The 16,639-nt window shown below is 40.1% G+C and overlaps 2 protein-coding genes across 2 annotated transcripts; both read left to right on the top strand.

Moving 5' to 3' along the window:
- Positions 1-224: 224 nt before the first annotated feature.
- On the top strand, positions 225-2,635 carry LOC132863383 (bone morphogenetic protein 10-like). The gene is made up of 2 exons (XM_060896169.1): positions 225-840; positions 1,101-2,635. The coding sequence occupies exons 1-2, from the start codon at positions 489-491 to the stop codon at positions 2,093-2,095; spliced, it is 1,347 nt and encodes a 448-aa protein (XP_060752152.1). The 5' UTR covers positions 225-488; the 3' UTR covers positions 2,096-2,635.
- Positions 2,636-6,204: 3,569 nt separating this feature from the next.
- Positions 6,205-16,029, top strand: smad4a (SMAD family member 4a). The gene is made up of 12 exons (XM_060896168.1): positions 6,205-6,349; positions 8,575-8,923; positions 9,485-9,659; positions 9,744-9,770; positions 9,905-10,114; positions 11,511-11,633; positions 11,826-11,933; positions 12,016-12,066; positions 12,834-13,017; positions 13,395-13,563; positions 13,711-13,849; positions 14,171-16,029. Exons 2-12 carry the CDS (start codon positions 8,684-8,686, stop codon positions 14,380-14,382), a joined length of 1,638 nt encoding a protein of 545 aa, XP_060752151.1. The 5' UTR covers positions 6,205-6,349; positions 8,575-8,683; the 3' UTR covers positions 14,383-16,029.
- Positions 16,030-16,639: the final 610 nt, after the last annotated feature.

The following is a 16,639-nucleotide window of genomic DNA, read 5'->3' as shown; positions in this document are numbered from 1 at the left end:
AACATGAACTAGCTGATAAGACAGGCATTGCAGCGCGATGAACGTAAATGTGCTTTATAACATGAAAAGTCACATGAACAGAAATTTGCTATATCAGATGAAACGTGACCTGAGTGCTTTGAAAGAACGTTTTTCTGGTGAGATGTTAAATTTGAGCTGAAAGTCACAGAGCAAGGCATGCATGGAAAGAAGATACAGGATGAGTGGTGAACTCTATGGCTCTCGCCACCCATGTTATAAGAGGGCCAGGGCCCAAGCGAGTGGCAACATCTCCAAACTTGTCAGCACGATGAGGCTGACAGCAATGACCTGCCCTCTATGGTTGATCACAAGATCAACAAGGACAAGACTGTTTGTTCACCCCTTTCTCTCCAACACACCCCATATCAGTCTGGACAGAAACCGTTGGACGATTTACTTAGGAGACCAGGATTATTCCGTCTATAATCTCTATATTACTCCTAGAGAAGAAGGTTTGATCTCAACTAATGGCTGTCTTAGAGATGTTCATGCTTCGGTATGTTAGGACTTTAATCCTTTTCATCTTGCTTCTACATCGCTGGGGTCAACTGAGTCCAATTCCTTCCCTGAAGGAACCATTTTCAGGAGGTCTTGGAGCGGCGGATACATCTTTGCTGGACCAGGATGATAATGTTGACGTTCAGGCAGTTCTAGGTCAGTTTCTCTACATGTTAAATTTAACAGAGCAAGAGCCAAAGCTGAGGCCCCGGGCTGTCCATACTGAGCCACCAGAGTACATGCTGGAACTGTACAACCACTACGCTAAGGATCATAGCACCAGACCTGCAGCAAATATTGCACGGAGTTTCAAGAATGAGGGTAGGTAGTAGAACGTTTGTTTCTTCATTATTGATAAATTTTGGTTAAATATATTATATCTTACCTGGCTGCAATAAATACATTAAACTTTTTTTTTTTTTGACTTGCAAGAGATGACAACAGTTTATCCTTTCAGTGTATTTCTGTGTAAATAGACTGTTGATGAATTGGATTATCTAACATAACTGTACACCGCATTCTGATTCTAATCATGTAGAATCACATGCTATTAGTAATCAGTGGCAATGTGTTATTTACAGATTCCTCCCCCTATAGCATGACAAGAAGAGGTGTGAGGACGCTCCCTCTCATGTTCAACGTCTCTGTCCCACGTCAAGAGTATATTATTGCCGCCGAGCTCCGCCTTTACATGCTGGTACATAGAGATCCTCAGCGCAGCTATGGTGTGGACTGGAAGGTAACAGTTTTTGAGAGGCAAGTAGAAGGTGGTCTGTCATTTCAAAATTCTGAGGGGGGAACTTTGGAGAACAATTTGACTGGTATGCAGGAGCTGGCAGTAAGGCATGGCCAGCTTAAAGAGAGCAGATGGGAGGTGTTTGATCTGACTGACTCTGTTCTACGCTGGAGAAACCTGGAGAGCACAAGCCACTGGCTTGAGGTGCAGATCGAAAGTGAGAATCAGCGTGAACTCCTTGATGAAGACAAGAGTGCTATATTTATCAGCCTGGACATTGAAAGGAGTGTGGGAGGAAAGCATGAGCCAGTGCTGATTGTATTCTCAGATAATGAAAGTGAAAAGGACCGGTCAAAGAAGACAGTCACAGAAAACAACACTGGCTTGTTAGAGCTCAATGAATTTGAGTTGGTGGGTGAAAAAGATGACGACAGCAAAGAAGAAAATGAGGCCCATTTAATGCAAATGCGTTCTAACATGATCTACGACAGTGCGCCTCGAACCCGCCGCAACGCCAAGGGAAACCCGTGCAAGAGGACTGCACTCTATGTGGATTTTAAAGAGATAGGCTGGGACTCGTGGATCGTTGCACCTCCAGGCTTCGAAGCCTACACTTGTCACGGAGAGTGCGATTATCCATTACTTCCGCAAGTGACGCCCACCAAGCACGCCATTATCCAAACACTACTCAATTTGAAAAGCCCTCAAAAAGTCTCACGAGCATGTTGCGTGCCCACCAAGCTGGAACCAATCTCTCTGCTGTACGAAAATGAGAACGGCCATGTCATTTTCCAGCACAAATACGAAGGCATGGTGGTGGCAGAGTGCGGCTGCAGATGAAATCTCAAAACTCTCATAAACTCTCACCCGGGAAGCCGAGAAGCCAAACAGACAAGATTGAGAGGCCTGAGAAGATGACATAAATGTTCAAATATGAACAAGTAACCAGGATCAACAATGATGTTGCCTTTGTGTGCTAATTAACACCATATCTAGCAACTCTTGGTAGAAGTATAAAAAAAGTATCGTCAGTAGCACAGTAGCATGCTGCTATGTGAAGTATACAGACACTGTAACCTGGCATGGAATGGATAAACATCATGGAGCAAAAGAGACATTCATTTTGACATTTCACTTAATGTATATCTGCTTTTTATAGTGTAGGCTAGTGCTTTTCTATTGTACAAAAATATTTGTTGCAGTCTAGAATATAGTGTTTTCAATCCCATTTCATACTTATAATAAAGTGAAAAATAACCTTGGTTCAAAACACAACCTACCAACAGCCTTCATTACATCTGAATCATTTCAACGGCAGTTGATAAGTAAGAAATAAAACACTTGGGATGTGCTGTTATAGGAAAATAAACAACAACAGTGGGTTGGTGTGATGAGGCAGAGGTACTGTTACCACCACAAAGTTGCTTATCATCTTATAACAGCAAGTGTTTTATTCCTCTTTTACCACAACAATAACAATTTTTATTCGTTACTGACACGAGTGCATTATATAAGATGGAAACAGTTTCTCCTAACTTGAAGTTAGTAAGAAAAAAGAAAGAAAGAAAGAAAGAAAGAAAGAAAGTCTTTCCGGTGTCATCTAAATACATAAAGGTGCTGAAACTGGAGACTCCTTTCTTTAATGTTACAATAACCATAGAATACATACAGAAAGCTTCACCATATCAACCATTAGATATGAGCTCATTAAGGCAAACATGTAGATTGAATTACAGCTGGTAATATTGCCATAGTTGTTCCAATCTATATCCATCTGAGCAATATTTATTAAGCTTGTATTAGACATGTTACCATCTGCTACAATGAATTACAGATATGTCAATGACACATATAGATTCTTAAGATTATAAAAAATTCATCAGTTCTTGTATAAGAAAATTAGCTGGGAAATTGTTCAATCATCCTGAAAACTCTACTACAGTTCTAGTCAGTTTGGATCTTACATCATCTTGTTTCTCATCTTGTCATGCAGAAAGGGTATAGGTTCTTGCCGGGTTGATTTGTTTGCATAAAACTTCCTGCTTATTAGATGATTGTTAAAGTTAAATTTGGCTGCAACAAAATATGACTCCAACAAAACTGGCATTAGGTCAACATTTAATTAGCTAATTCACTATGGCTCCAATTAGACCATTTCAGTCGTAGTCCTGCATCATTTGTGCTCATATGAAACTTTCTTTAGGCGTTAATTGCCGGAGTTTTTCCTCAGCCGGTTTTAAACACTTCAGGTCATTAGTAAAGTGGCACTTATATCGAACGCAGCTTCATACACAAGCCGCAAATTGTCAGTTTATTAGTTTGTCGTGTTTTTAATGTTTTGTTTTGTTCGTGTTTTTAATGTTTTTTGTTCATACATTTACAGTTAGGGAACACTGTTGATGCTGCACAGAACTGTTTGCTGTGAAATTTGCAAATCTGATCAGTCAGGTGTGCATTGATTTTTAATAACTATATAGCAATTCGGACAGCTGTAGCTGGCTGTAATCCAAATGATAGATTTATATTCGTTCAGGACAAAGACTTTGCAGTTTCACAGTTACATAAACTGTGTTTTTTGTCTTCTTTCCTTCAATAGAGTGAAAAGGTGAAAGCAGTAAGGGAAAGACTGCTTATAGCTCTACATTGTAAGTGATAACAGAAATTAAATGGTCTCACAGACGTTCTTCAACGTTAAACAGAAGCACAAAGGAATCAAAAGTGTAACAAGTTCATTCAGTAAAACTAATTTTAATCTGCAGATTTTTGTGGATCAAAGGAAACTAACTCCTTGGAGATGTGCCGTAACAGTGAAATCATCTTCAGTGTGATGACAGTAGCCATCATACTTCATATCACACCACAGCACACTACACTGAAATTGATTTTTTTTCCTATAACAACACGTTTCTGAGTGTTTTAATCCTTATTGGTTTCGTCTGTTCCGATTTTGAAAATGTCTTCAATGTATTGGAAGATTTGTTCGAGGCAAAAAGGTTCCATATATTAGGCCTATAACAATGAGATTCTCACTGTTGACTTGCTTTAACAGGACAAAATGATCTGCGTGTAATTGTAACATTTAAACAAAGTGTACACCTGAAAAAGTAACCTGATGTTCAAGTTCTCGCTTGTTCCTCTGATTGATTTGTCATAATCTATCGCAGGCTGTCCATAATCACGAAGCGCCACATGCCATGCGAGCCTCTGCCACACTCTCTTCCACACGGCCGTGATAAGGAGGTGTCAGAACTGGGAAGCTTGCACGCCATCACTCAAGATGACGACCTCAATCCAAGTGGGGGTCCAGCTAGGTCACAGTGCCGCCGGATTCCAGTGTGTGTTCACACCTATAACCACTTCCTCCTCTTAAATCCCCATCTCTGTCCCCCAGTGAGTTACCCAACACCATCACGCTGACGTGAAGAAGCATTTAAGCCAAATAAGGCTGATCCAATGTTCTGACCCTTTCTCTTACCTTGAGTGTATGTCTGCTCAGATGGAGGTTAGGTTATGCAAATATCCGGATCTACCTACAAAATCTCTTTAAATAGCAAATAAAAGCCATACAGCTCTCATTATTTAAGGCTTTTCAGTCATCCAGTAGTATTCACAGGTTTAATGCCAAGGCCATTAACATTTGATGTAGAATGATGGTTTGAAAGCTCAATCTTTTTTTTAAAATCCATTTATATTTAATCTTTGTGTGAAGTGTCTGCTGTACAAGTCCCTAGTGTTTCTAGAAATTAGTGTTACACTAGAAATGTCAACGTATTGGAAAAAAGCATTAAATATAAGCCTGTGCACAACCTGGCTCTTGAGATCTACTGTCCAAAAATGAATCAGCTCCTGTTGACCAATCACCTATGTGCAGTTTAATTTACTATTTAAATGCAGTGATTTCCTCGAAGCAAAGCTTTACAGAGAGAAGACTGAAACTATTTTTCATCTGCTGTTCCAGCTACAAGGCATGGTCACCATGTCACGGCTTATTTCTTCACTTTAAACCCATGAAACCTCACACACATTCAGTGCACCTACTCTGAATGAAGGAGGGCAAGGGGATGAAGGGGATGAAGGGGAAAGGGGATGAAGGATATAAAGGGGCAAGGGGATGAAGGGTATTAAGGGGGAAAGGGGATGAAATGGATGAAGGGGCAAGGGGATGAAGGGTATGAAGGGGCAAGGGGGTGAAGGGTATGAAGGGGCAAGGGGATGAAGGGTATGGAGGGGCAAGGGGATGAAGGGGGCAAGGGGATGAAGGGCCAAGTGGATGAAGGGGATGAAGGGGCAAGGGGATGAAGGGGCAAGGCGATGAAGGGGGCAAGGGGATGAAGGGTATGAAGGGGCAAGGGGATGAAGGGGCAAGGCGATGAAAGGGGGCAAGGGGATGAAGGGGCAAATGGATGAAGGGAATGAAGGGGCAATGGGATGAAGGGGGCAAGGGGATGAAAGGGTTGAAAGTGGCAAGGGGATGAAGGGAAGCAAGGGGATGAAGGGGTCAAGGGGATGAAGGGGATGAAGTGGTGCTGCAGTTTTTAACACTAAAAAATGGCAATGCTTTCTTTGTAAGTTCTCCATAACATTTAAATTGTTTAATTTAAATCTGTGTCATATTTTTTAACATTTCCCCCTTTATATAGATAATATTCCAGCCCTTAAAGGTGTGACTTGTCTAACAAGTTTAATTTTAGCTAAATGCATGAAGTGGTTAAACAGTTAATTATTTAACCGTTAATTATTAAAAGTTAATTGGTTAAATTTATAGCCAGTCCTTTTTTTCTTCTATGCGATCACATACTGTCCCCAATACTTTTGGCATTATTCCACACTTATGCGTTAACACAAGAGCGCCCTCTAACGGACTGCGGCTTTATAACTCCTCGCTCAACGTCGTGTTATGTATTCCCCCCCCCCCCTTTTGTGGGCATGCGCAATTCGCCATATTGCTACGGAAAATCAAAGCAGCAGCTGGGTGCACGAACGCCGAGGCTCGCGTGTTTATGTTTGTTCAGAAGTGCCACATCTTTTCGTTCACGCGTAATATAGCGTTTTATTTTCTTCACATCTCGGACATCTTTCCAACACAAATGTAGGGTGTGTGTGTGTTTTTTTCTCCTCGTTTTACTGACTAGACGCCATCCCTGGGTGCACCTTAAACTGCAGAAAGTGTAGCTATGCTGCTTAGCGTAGCTTAGCATAGCATAGCTTAGCATAACTTAGCTTAGCTAGCTCGTTATTCGCTCATCGGCGAATTATCAATGTAACGTTGCAGTTTTTTTTAACCCTGGTGAATTTTTCAGAATATATAAAGCGGAAAACGACTTTAATAGCAACGTAATGATATGTACTGAAGTTTGTGTTAGCCGTTAGCACGTTAGCTTGGACGTTAGCTAACGCTTTTTTAGCTCCAGCAGTTGTACATGTTAGCTTTGAGGGCGGCTAACAGCGAGTGTCCGATAACTCAGATTACATCGAACACACTGCAGTGAAACTGATATAATTTATTTACTGAGTCTCGCTGGTCTGTTTTTAAAGTCTGTATGTAGTAGTTTCTATTCTAATTAGTTCTCTGTGTGAGGATACACGAGCTATCTAACCTACTTTAGCTGTCTAGCTACCGTTATGATTTATTTGTTTTTGTTTTTTTTTTTAAACCGAATGTTTATCTTTTTATATACGTGTGAAATGACTCGAATGAGAAAAGCTACAAGTTTATTTAACCACGTAGATAAACTAATTTGCTCGAGTTCCTGTTGAGGTGTGACGCGGTTTGAATTTGCTGAATTAAGCCGAAAAGCTTTAGTGAAGTTAGCAATGTTGTGTTAATGACTCGGTTTGGTGTACAGATGAGGAGGAGAGAGACAGAGGAGGAGGTTGTGCTCTTGAGGTAGAGATGATGAGAGGAAGCTTGCTGTGTTAGTAAATATGTTTCCTTAACAACAAGCTAGCAGGTTAACATTAGTCAAGTCAAGATAAGACCTTTATCCGGACCACAATGGGGAAATTTCTCTGTTACAGAAGCAAAAATATATAAAAAGAATAAAGACACAATACAATATACAGTATATACAAAATCAAAAATATATAAAGAGTATCGGTTACACTGAAGGCATATTGCACAGTTTTCAAAATTTGTTATTGCACATGATTAAAATACTTGTTGTTGTTTATTATTGCAGTGAAACAGTAATAACGGTTTGTATTATGGTGACTGGTTCACTGGGAGCAGCTCTGATTGTAAAGTCTAATAGCAGCAAGGAGAAAAGAGCATCTGTATCGCTCCTACAGACACTTAGGATGTAACAGTCTGTCACTGAAGGAGCTGCTCATAGCTGAAACCGTTTCATACAGGGGGTGAGAGTCGTTCTCCAGCAATGATGATAGTTTTGCTATCAAGAAGCTTTTGTTGTCATTTCAACCATATATAGCTGTTGCAGTACACAGTGAAATGAGACAAGGCTTCTCCAGGACCAGGGTGTTACATAAAACAAAGACAGGGCTAAGAACTTAGTAAATAGTCCTAGATACATAAAGTGCAAACAGTGCAGGACAAGACAGAAAGACAGTGCAGGACAAGACAGAAAGACAGTGCAGGACAAGACGGAAAGACAGTGCAGGACAAGACGGAAAGACAGTGCAGGACAAGACAGAAAGACAGTGCAGGACAAGACAGAAAGACAGTCCTGCACTGTCTTTTGTCCGAACAGAAGCATCGCCGACCGGTATAAATACTGTATGTTCAGACAGTATTGCGTGTGCAGAAATACTGGAATGAACAGAGTTATAGCAGCAGTTACCTGAGACGTTGTAAAGGATTTTTTTTTTGCAAAACAGCAATCAACTGAAATGTCAGACAGAATGTGCAAATAGCAAAAAACAGCATGTAAACAGGTTGATGGATATATATTGGAAGTGTGTGTATTTAGTGTAAATCTGTGCAGTCCATACAGTTTGTGTGTGTTTTGTGCTCAGTACAGTTCAGTTATTAAGGATCATGAGATTAAATTTTCTCTCCCCATTGCAGTGAATTGTATAGTTTGTGATTTATAGATTTAACCAACTCGTGTCCGCTGATTGATTAAAAGGATAAATTCCACTGGCCCACTAGCATCAGATGTTGAACAAATGTTGAATTTTGAGTAATTTAGGAAGGTTTTATACAAAATGGAAATCAACCATCACACATTAAAGAAAGAGAATTTTTAGGGTCAGAAATAAAAAATTTAGGGTTGATTTTTTTTCTTGCATGTAAGGTAGTTTTAATGAAGTGCAAAGCATTCTAATGAATCTAGACAACACCTCTGCTGTGTTTCTTTCAGGTAGAGAATTGAATGGAGCACCAGAACGCAGCCTGTTGATGCTTTTTCGTCTCTGAATATCTGATGAGACCATAGTAAAGAGGCTCACAGACTAGAGCGGTCAGTCAGGATGTCAATCACAAACACACCAACCAGTAACGATGCCTGCCTGAGCATCGTGCACAGCTTGATGTGCCACAGGCAGGGCGGTGAGAGTGAGACTTTTGCCAAACGAGCCATTGAGAGCCTGGTGAAAAAGCTGAAAGAGAAGAAGGATGAACTTGACTCACTTATCACAGCCATCACCACCAACGGGGCTCATCCCAGCAAGTGTGTGACCATCCAACGCACTCTGGATGGCCGGCTTCAGGTGAGCTGGACTGTACGATGACAAGGCAGGGTGGCGATCTTATGGGTTTATTGTCTGAGTATAGAATTGAACAAATTGCTAAACTAGAAGGGGCATTCACCTAATTATTTCCGTCTGACCAGACCAAGATGCTGACTTGATGTAGTTATTAAAGACTGGCAGATCCCGATTTTTATCCGTGTTTAGTTATATGTAATGTCCCAGAAAAAAGATTGTTTCCTGTTGTTATATTTATCACTTAATACTTTAGAAGTCTTTTTTAATAAGAGAAAGAAAAAGTAAGAGAAACATTATGAAGAAACCATAATGCCCTTTGTCCTGAAGACGTCCTTTTGTATGAAAACATATGTATTTCTAACATGTCATTTATTTTTTTGCTTTATAGTTGCTTGTATATTCTCTTATGCCATAATAAACTGGAAATCATAGATACCACAGTATTTCTGTCTCAGTGCATACAATGACACATGCTTCTTGTAATTCTATACCGAAGTTTTTTGTTTCCTTGTTGCTTGTCAGTTTTGGTTTACAGGCTCAAATGTCTTCTCTATTGTCTATAAGGTGGCTGGACGTAAAGGTTTCCCTCACGTGATCTACGCCCGCCTATGGCGGTGGCCCGACCTCCACAAGAATGAGTTGAAGCACGTCAAATACTGCCAGTTTGCCTTTGACCTGAAGTGTGACAGCGTCTGCGTGAACCCTTACCACTACGAGCGGGTGGTTTCACCAGGTATAGGTCAGTCAGATTTCACGTTTTACCCATGATGTGGTTTGCAGTTTATGCGTGTGTTAAGCTGTGTACTGTGTTTTTCCTACACAGACCTGTCTGGACTTACACTGGGTCCTAGTGAGTCACTTTATTTGATCCCAATTTTCATTTCATATTTTGAAACTAGATGGTGTTGAGTTTCACTGAGCAATGACTATTAAATATTTGATTTTACAGTAGATTTAAACAGTATATGTCTTTACCCATGCCAGGTTCCTCTGTCCTCATGGTCAAAGACGAGTATGACTATGATTGCCCATCATCTTTAACCAGTTCTGATGGACACATCCAGACCATCCAGCACCCTCCTTCGAGAAACATGCCTGAGCCGGCCTTCAGCAGTCCTGCCCTACTTCCTCCTGCTGAAGGCAGCAGCTCGGCCTCCACCTCTGCCTTCTCCAGTATCCCAGTGGGATCCTCAAGTAAGACTCATTTGACACCACCTCTTATCGAGTGCTTCTCATTTCTTTAAGTGCACTTCTTTTTCTTCTCGTACAATCCCCTTTTCACGTTTTAGCTTTTCTTACCCGCTGAGGGCATGAGGACAGAGCAGTCGGTGTTCACCGTGTTTGCCTTAAAGTGACCGTTGGCTCATTTGGCAGTGTCACTTGGTTTCTTAGATGTATTATGTGTCACTGGACAAAATATATCTGCCTTTTCTGCCTCCCGAGTATTTGAGCTTGAATTCTAGCAGTAAAATTAAAAGGAAATAAAAGGATAACGCTGCTCTTCCAGTGCGTTGTTGCCTAATCATGGGTATCAGAGCAGAATCACCTCCAGCTACTGTGTGATGTCAGCAGCGGTTTGAAAAGATGTAATGCATTTTCATGTCTCAGAAGATGCATTTGTTTGCTGTAATCATGTTCCATTAGATTAGATTCAACCTTGTCATTACACATGTACAAGTACAAGGCAACGAAATGCAGTTTAGGTCTAACCAGAGTTCAATAGCAGCAAGAGCAGGATATACAGTGTTTGCATGAGCTAAATAAATTAAATAAAATGGTAATATAGGAGTAATTTACAGATGTGTATGAACTATGAACATAATATTCAGATGGCTATTACTATAAACTGAAATTTACAGAAGGATATGTGCTGTAACAAAATATATGGCTATTACTATAAACAGTAATTTACAGATGTTTATGTACTATGAGATGTTTATGTACTATACAGATGATTATATATGTACTATGAACATATTGTACTGAATATTCAACCTGTCAGTCTATTGGTTCTCATAGGCAAGTTTTATAGACTTCAGAAACTTCAGCACATCATTATTAAGTTTGAGTTGAGTTTTGTACTTCTATACAGTGCTCTTAATGTTCTTGTTAATTAGTTTTTTCCTGTTAATCATTTGTTGTCCTTAGTTTGGAAAAGGGCATAAATTATCTTGTAGCATTATCAGTTTTATTTGGAGGCATCCGCATATCTTTACTGTAAAATAATCTTTTTCTGAGCACAGTTAAATACATTTTTCCTTGATAATGATTGTTATAAGTACTTTTATTTATTTTTGAGTGACGAGTTGAAAGCGTCGGGTTTTATGGAGGTGTATAATTTTTTTATATATAATTACTGAGAAACACCTATAGAGTGTAATTTTTAGCCTGTTATAAATACAAAGGTCATTCAGAAAAGCTTTTATATTAGGATGGATGATGTTCTTGGTCTTGTATATGTATTTAAATACAATATTTTGAAAATTGCATATTTCTGAAGTTATTGTTTACTGAAATCCTGCCATTTTCTGCGACTCTCAGGTCTGTTTTCTGAAGCATGTAGAAGAATTAAAATCCCAATTTCTTTCAGCTCAGCCCAGTATTCTCTCAGGGAGCCGTAGCAGCGAGGGGCTGCTAAAGATTGCATCAGGGACAGGGCAGGGGACACAACAGAACGGCTTCCCACCAGGAAACTCCTCCACTTATCATCACAGTAAGATTCTTCCCAACCAGAGCCTTCCACTAACCATCTCCTTTCCCAACTTCCTCTAGCAGTAGCCCTTTTTCTCCTCTTTTATGCAAGCTCATTTTCTTTTAATTTGATTTGGTGGCTTGTTTATCTGAAAACACACATGCTTGAGGAAATTGTGTGTTTGCCTTTGTTTATTTCGCTTGTGCTCTTTAGACGCAACCTCCACTTGGGCAAGAAGCAGCAGTTTCACCCCAAGCGTGCCTCCACAACAAAATGGCCATATACAACATCATCCACCCATGCACCATCCAGGACACTACTGTAAGCTCAATCTCTTATAGTGCTCAAGTAGAATCCCAGCTCAGTCTAGTATATCTGATTGTTGTTTATTTCCTCCCCTCAGGGCCTGTACACAATGAAATAGGATTTCAGCCACCTATATCAAACCACCCAGGTAACCACTTCCAATAGATTTTACTTGTTTAAGCTTTACAGAGGTTTGTAAATTCCATTTATAGACACACATGTACTGTATAGTTTGGTTCTATGATTTCAAAAAGGGAGGGAAGTCTGTTCTTTTATGAAATCACACGTCTGTGAATATGTAAAATGTGATCAGACATCAACATAGACCTATAGGACGTTAATAGACTATTTTAATAATATTAATTGTACCAAACATTTAGTAAATAAATAAAGGGATGGGGATGCAACATTCTTGTGTTCAGATGTGAATTAGCTTAATAGCTTTTATACCACCAGTATATATTTTTTGCTTTTTTTTAGGCATCTTAAGAGAAGACAGATAAACTCTACTCAGAAAACAAAGTAATTCAAATCATGAGAGATTATCCTGGAACAGTAGAATTTATTTTAACAGCCCTGATGGAAATATGCCTGGTGTTTTTCATGATTGATGAGCTTAAATACTTCTGCTGGGGAAGAGAGACAACGTAAGCTATAGAAATCCAAGACATCCAGAGTTCCACAAGGATGCTTAAGGAATGCATTAATAATCAGATCATGGCACTCTGAGTTGGAATTGAATATTGGGTACCTTAGAGTACAGTCGTTAATGAGTATGATGGGTCTCAGCTGTCCAGGTTAATGGATTATTTGATAGTAAATGGAATTAACTGTAAAGTGATTATAAAACCCCTGGGATGAGTAGCAAGACGTCTACTGGATTTTGTTTTTAATTGCATGTTTTTTCTTGACTAGCTCCTGACTACTGGTGCTCCATTGCCTATTTTGAGATGGACGTGCAGGTCGGTGAGACTTTTAAAGTTCCCTCAAACTGCCCTGTTGTGACCGTGGATGGCTATGTGGACCCATCAGGAGGAGATCGCTTTTGTCTGGGCCAGCTTAGCAACGTGCACAGGACTGAGGCCATTGAAAGAGCGAGGTCTGAGTAATGGCTTCCCCTCATTTTCAAATGATATCAACTGTTATGTGTTTTGCAGAGTTCCGTCATTATTATGTGAGCAGGATGTGTTTTGCCTTTTGAATTTTCTCGATTGTGTTGTATCTTGAAACTTGAGCCAGCATCTCTCTGACCTGGTAGAAAATAATTGAGACTTTTTAAAATATTTAGTATATTAATTTTAGTGAAAATTAAACCAGGCAAAAATGTATATAATGTTATGAGATGTGGAGGGAATATAGTAGATCAGATCCTTTATTTTTCTAAGACAACTCAGGCTTCACGTTGTAAAAATCAAGTTTATTGTACATTTTAATACATTCAGAGGCAGGAGGATTAACACATTTGTTTATTCCCAGGCTGCACATTGGTAAGGGTGTTCAGCTGGAGTGTAAAGGTGAGGGTGATGTGTGGGTGCGCTGCCTCAGTGACCATGCCGTCTTCGTGCAGAGCTACTACTTAGATCGGGAGGCCGGCCGTGCCCCTGGAGATGCTGTGCATAAGATCTACCCAAGTGCATACATCAAGGTGAGCTTTATTTGTCCCTACTTGTCCAAGTTTGGACAGATGTAGAAAATTTCTCACTAAAGGATTTTTTTAAAAATTCGATCAAAACATAGCCAGCTGGCTCATTAGTTCTGCCACTGCTTTTGTTCCCTTATTGCTGTAATGCAGGTGTTTGACCTACGTCAGTGCCACCGGCAGATGCAGCAGCAGGCGGCTACGGCTCAGGCAGCAGCTGCGGCGCAGGCAGCAGCGGTGGCTGGAAACATCCCTGGGCCCGGATCTGTGGGTGGTATCGCTCCGGCAATCAGTAAGTAAAACATTCTTCAGTTTCTCTAAAATAGTTAGTGATTTAAGCTCGTTAACATCGAACCTTTACAGTGCTCACTCACAAGGAAAAAATGTTTTTTACACGCTTTTCCCTTTCAGACCAAAGTGTCATACGTTTCTAAATGTAAAGTGTCTAAATGTTTTTCCTTTTTTGCAATTAATGTTTAGGAACTGAAACGAGCAGTGTGCCAAAAAATACAACAGGAAATGCACAATGCTACGAATATATTTTCTGTTCCCCAACGTTTCCCATATACGTTGTTTTGTTACTGCTGATAACTGCGTGTCTGCTGTGTCTCAGGTCTGTCTGCTGCCGCCGGCATCGGTGTGGATGATCTGCGGCGGCTGTGCATCCTGCGCATGAGCTTCGTGAAAGGCTGGGGTCCTGATTACCCAAGGCAGAGCATTAAGGAGACACCATGCTGGATCGAGATTCACCTGCACCGAGCCTTGCAGCTGCTGGACGAGGTGCTGCACACAATGCCCATAGCCGACCCACAGCCGCTGGACTGAGCACAGCATTGTCTCCCTGTTAGAGCCAGGCACTGAATTGAGAGGTTTTGTTTTTCAACAATCAGGTAACTAATGCCGCTGAACTGTGCGACAGCGTGGATGAGTTCAAAGCTGATCCTCAACCTCTTGTTAAACAAAAGGCGAGATCAAGGATGTTGGCACAACACAAATTTTGACTTTTTTTCTGTAAGTAATAATAGTTAAAAGATGCTCCATGATTTCATCCAAACACCTTATTGTAGCTGTTCTCAAGGCCCTAACAATGGTGCAGAAGTTGTATTAACAAAGGAGGAATTGAGTTTTGTGTATTATGTGAGGTAATGCTTTACGTAGTTCACATGCAGGTATTGTAAAATCTGGAAGTGCATAACGGACATCATTTCTTTATACAGACTAAAGGTGTTTTTCCAGAATTCATGGATGTAGTTTCCACAGCGTGCAACACAAAGACGTTCAGGGACAGTTTTGCATGTCTGTGCTACCAATAACTAATCACTGCTTTACAGGGGAATGTTTAATGAATTACATTTATGCCATATTGGGCCATGACGTTACTGACCTGTGTATTAATAGTGCAGGAACTAGGCCCTTCTCATTAACTATACAACTCTTTAGTTTTTTTTTGTCTGTAAATTTGAGCTTTCTGCTTCTTTCACCCAGACCAAACCCACATCCTCTTTCGAGATCAAGTTTGCTTTCAGAGTAACATTTTAGGAAGGGCTGAAAACTTAGTACCCTATATAAGCAGATGCCTAAAACAAACAAACTAGCCCCGATGACAACATTGCAGATTTTTTAAAAATATCCTTAGAAATAAAAATACGGCATTGTCACACTTTGAGATGATCGACTGTACCATTAACTGCTGTTTCATAAATCGAGCCACCCTTAGCTTATTAAACCATGTAGCATTGTTTTGACCCTGATATAACACAGTGTACTACAGGTAAGACATAGGAAGATTTGAGGGGAAGCAACGATTGTGCTGATTGCAGTATATAAAACTTTAACTTTGTTTGTTTGGGCACAATGTGTTTTTTTTTTTTCTCCCCCTTCCCTACCTTCACTAGGGTTCATTCACAGCTTCATTATTCAACATTACCAGATTTCTTTTTTGAGAGTAATACCCATACATGTGCGCTTTGTATGTCTAAATGCTTGTTGAAAGGGCTTGCAGTGATTTCCACTTCATTCTTGGCCTTGAAGCAAGCCTCATAAAGGATACCTCTTTCTCTCGCTGGAGTACCAAACTCAAGTTCATATCTTTTTAAAATTCCCATTGTTCTGTGATTAAATCTCATCCATATGTTAATAAGAATGAAACTAGAAAACAAACATGTTTTCTATGCAACCAGGAAGCCATATGAGAGAGAGAACCGAGATTAAGGTCAGTATTACTTAAAGCCTGCGTATGTACGCCCCGGCTCTTTTGCTTTAAGTACACACTGACAGTTTAGACAATCCCGTTGGCATGGCCTGTTTTAGTGCTCTTACCTTTTGCTACTTTTATGATATGCAGCCTGATATGTCCTATAGCAATTTGTATTAAAATGTGGATTGCAGTTTCCATTGGAACGTTTGTTCTTTCAGGTAGATAATTGATTTTATCAGTTAACTGAAATATATATTTCAAAATAGGATGAACAATTTCTGCTGTCTCGTGTGTTTTTGTCATTAACGTGTGTTTGTTTGTTTGATTACACTTTATACACGTTCCTGCTCAGCTAAAGTTGAGAGACCCAATTAGCACGTGGTGTATGAAAATATATCAGATGAATTAACATTGAGGTGAAGTCCTGTGGCTGTCAAATTTGGACCGTTCAAAAATGGATCCGATTTAATGAGCCTTTATGTATCCGGGTACACAGTTGTGGCAGGTGAAGAGCTTCGGTTCACCCGAAACACCAAATGTGCTCTCAATGACTTTGGCAGTGGTGTTGGTGTCAAACAGGTTAATTTGAGTATTCGCTCAAGTTTTTCTCACAGGAGTTTACACAGAATGGTGCAAAAACCATCCAGGGAGTGGCAGTGATGTAAGAGGAAATGGACAGACTGGTTCAAGCAGACAGGAAGGATATGGTAACGCCACCACTATTTACAGCCCCGGTGAGCAGAAAAGCATTTAAGAATACAGATTTTAGCTGGTGAGTGTACATGGGTCACAAATCATTCCAAAATGTTAATTGAATTTTTTTTTTTAATATTGTTGTGTAGCATTTTATGCATTGTGCAATGCCAGCAACACCAGCCGTGAGAC

Source organism: Tachysurus vachellii, chromosome 20 (genome assembly GCF_030014155.1).
Source record: "Tachysurus vachellii isolate PV-2020 chromosome 20, HZAU_Pvac_v1, whole genome shotgun sequence".
Taxonomy (NCBI): domain Eukaryota; kingdom Metazoa; phylum Chordata; class Actinopteri; order Siluriformes; family Bagridae; genus Tachysurus; species Tachysurus vachellii.
The sequence above is the reverse complement of the archived record's forward strand: the minus strand, read 5'-3'. Positions and strand labels throughout refer to the sequence as shown.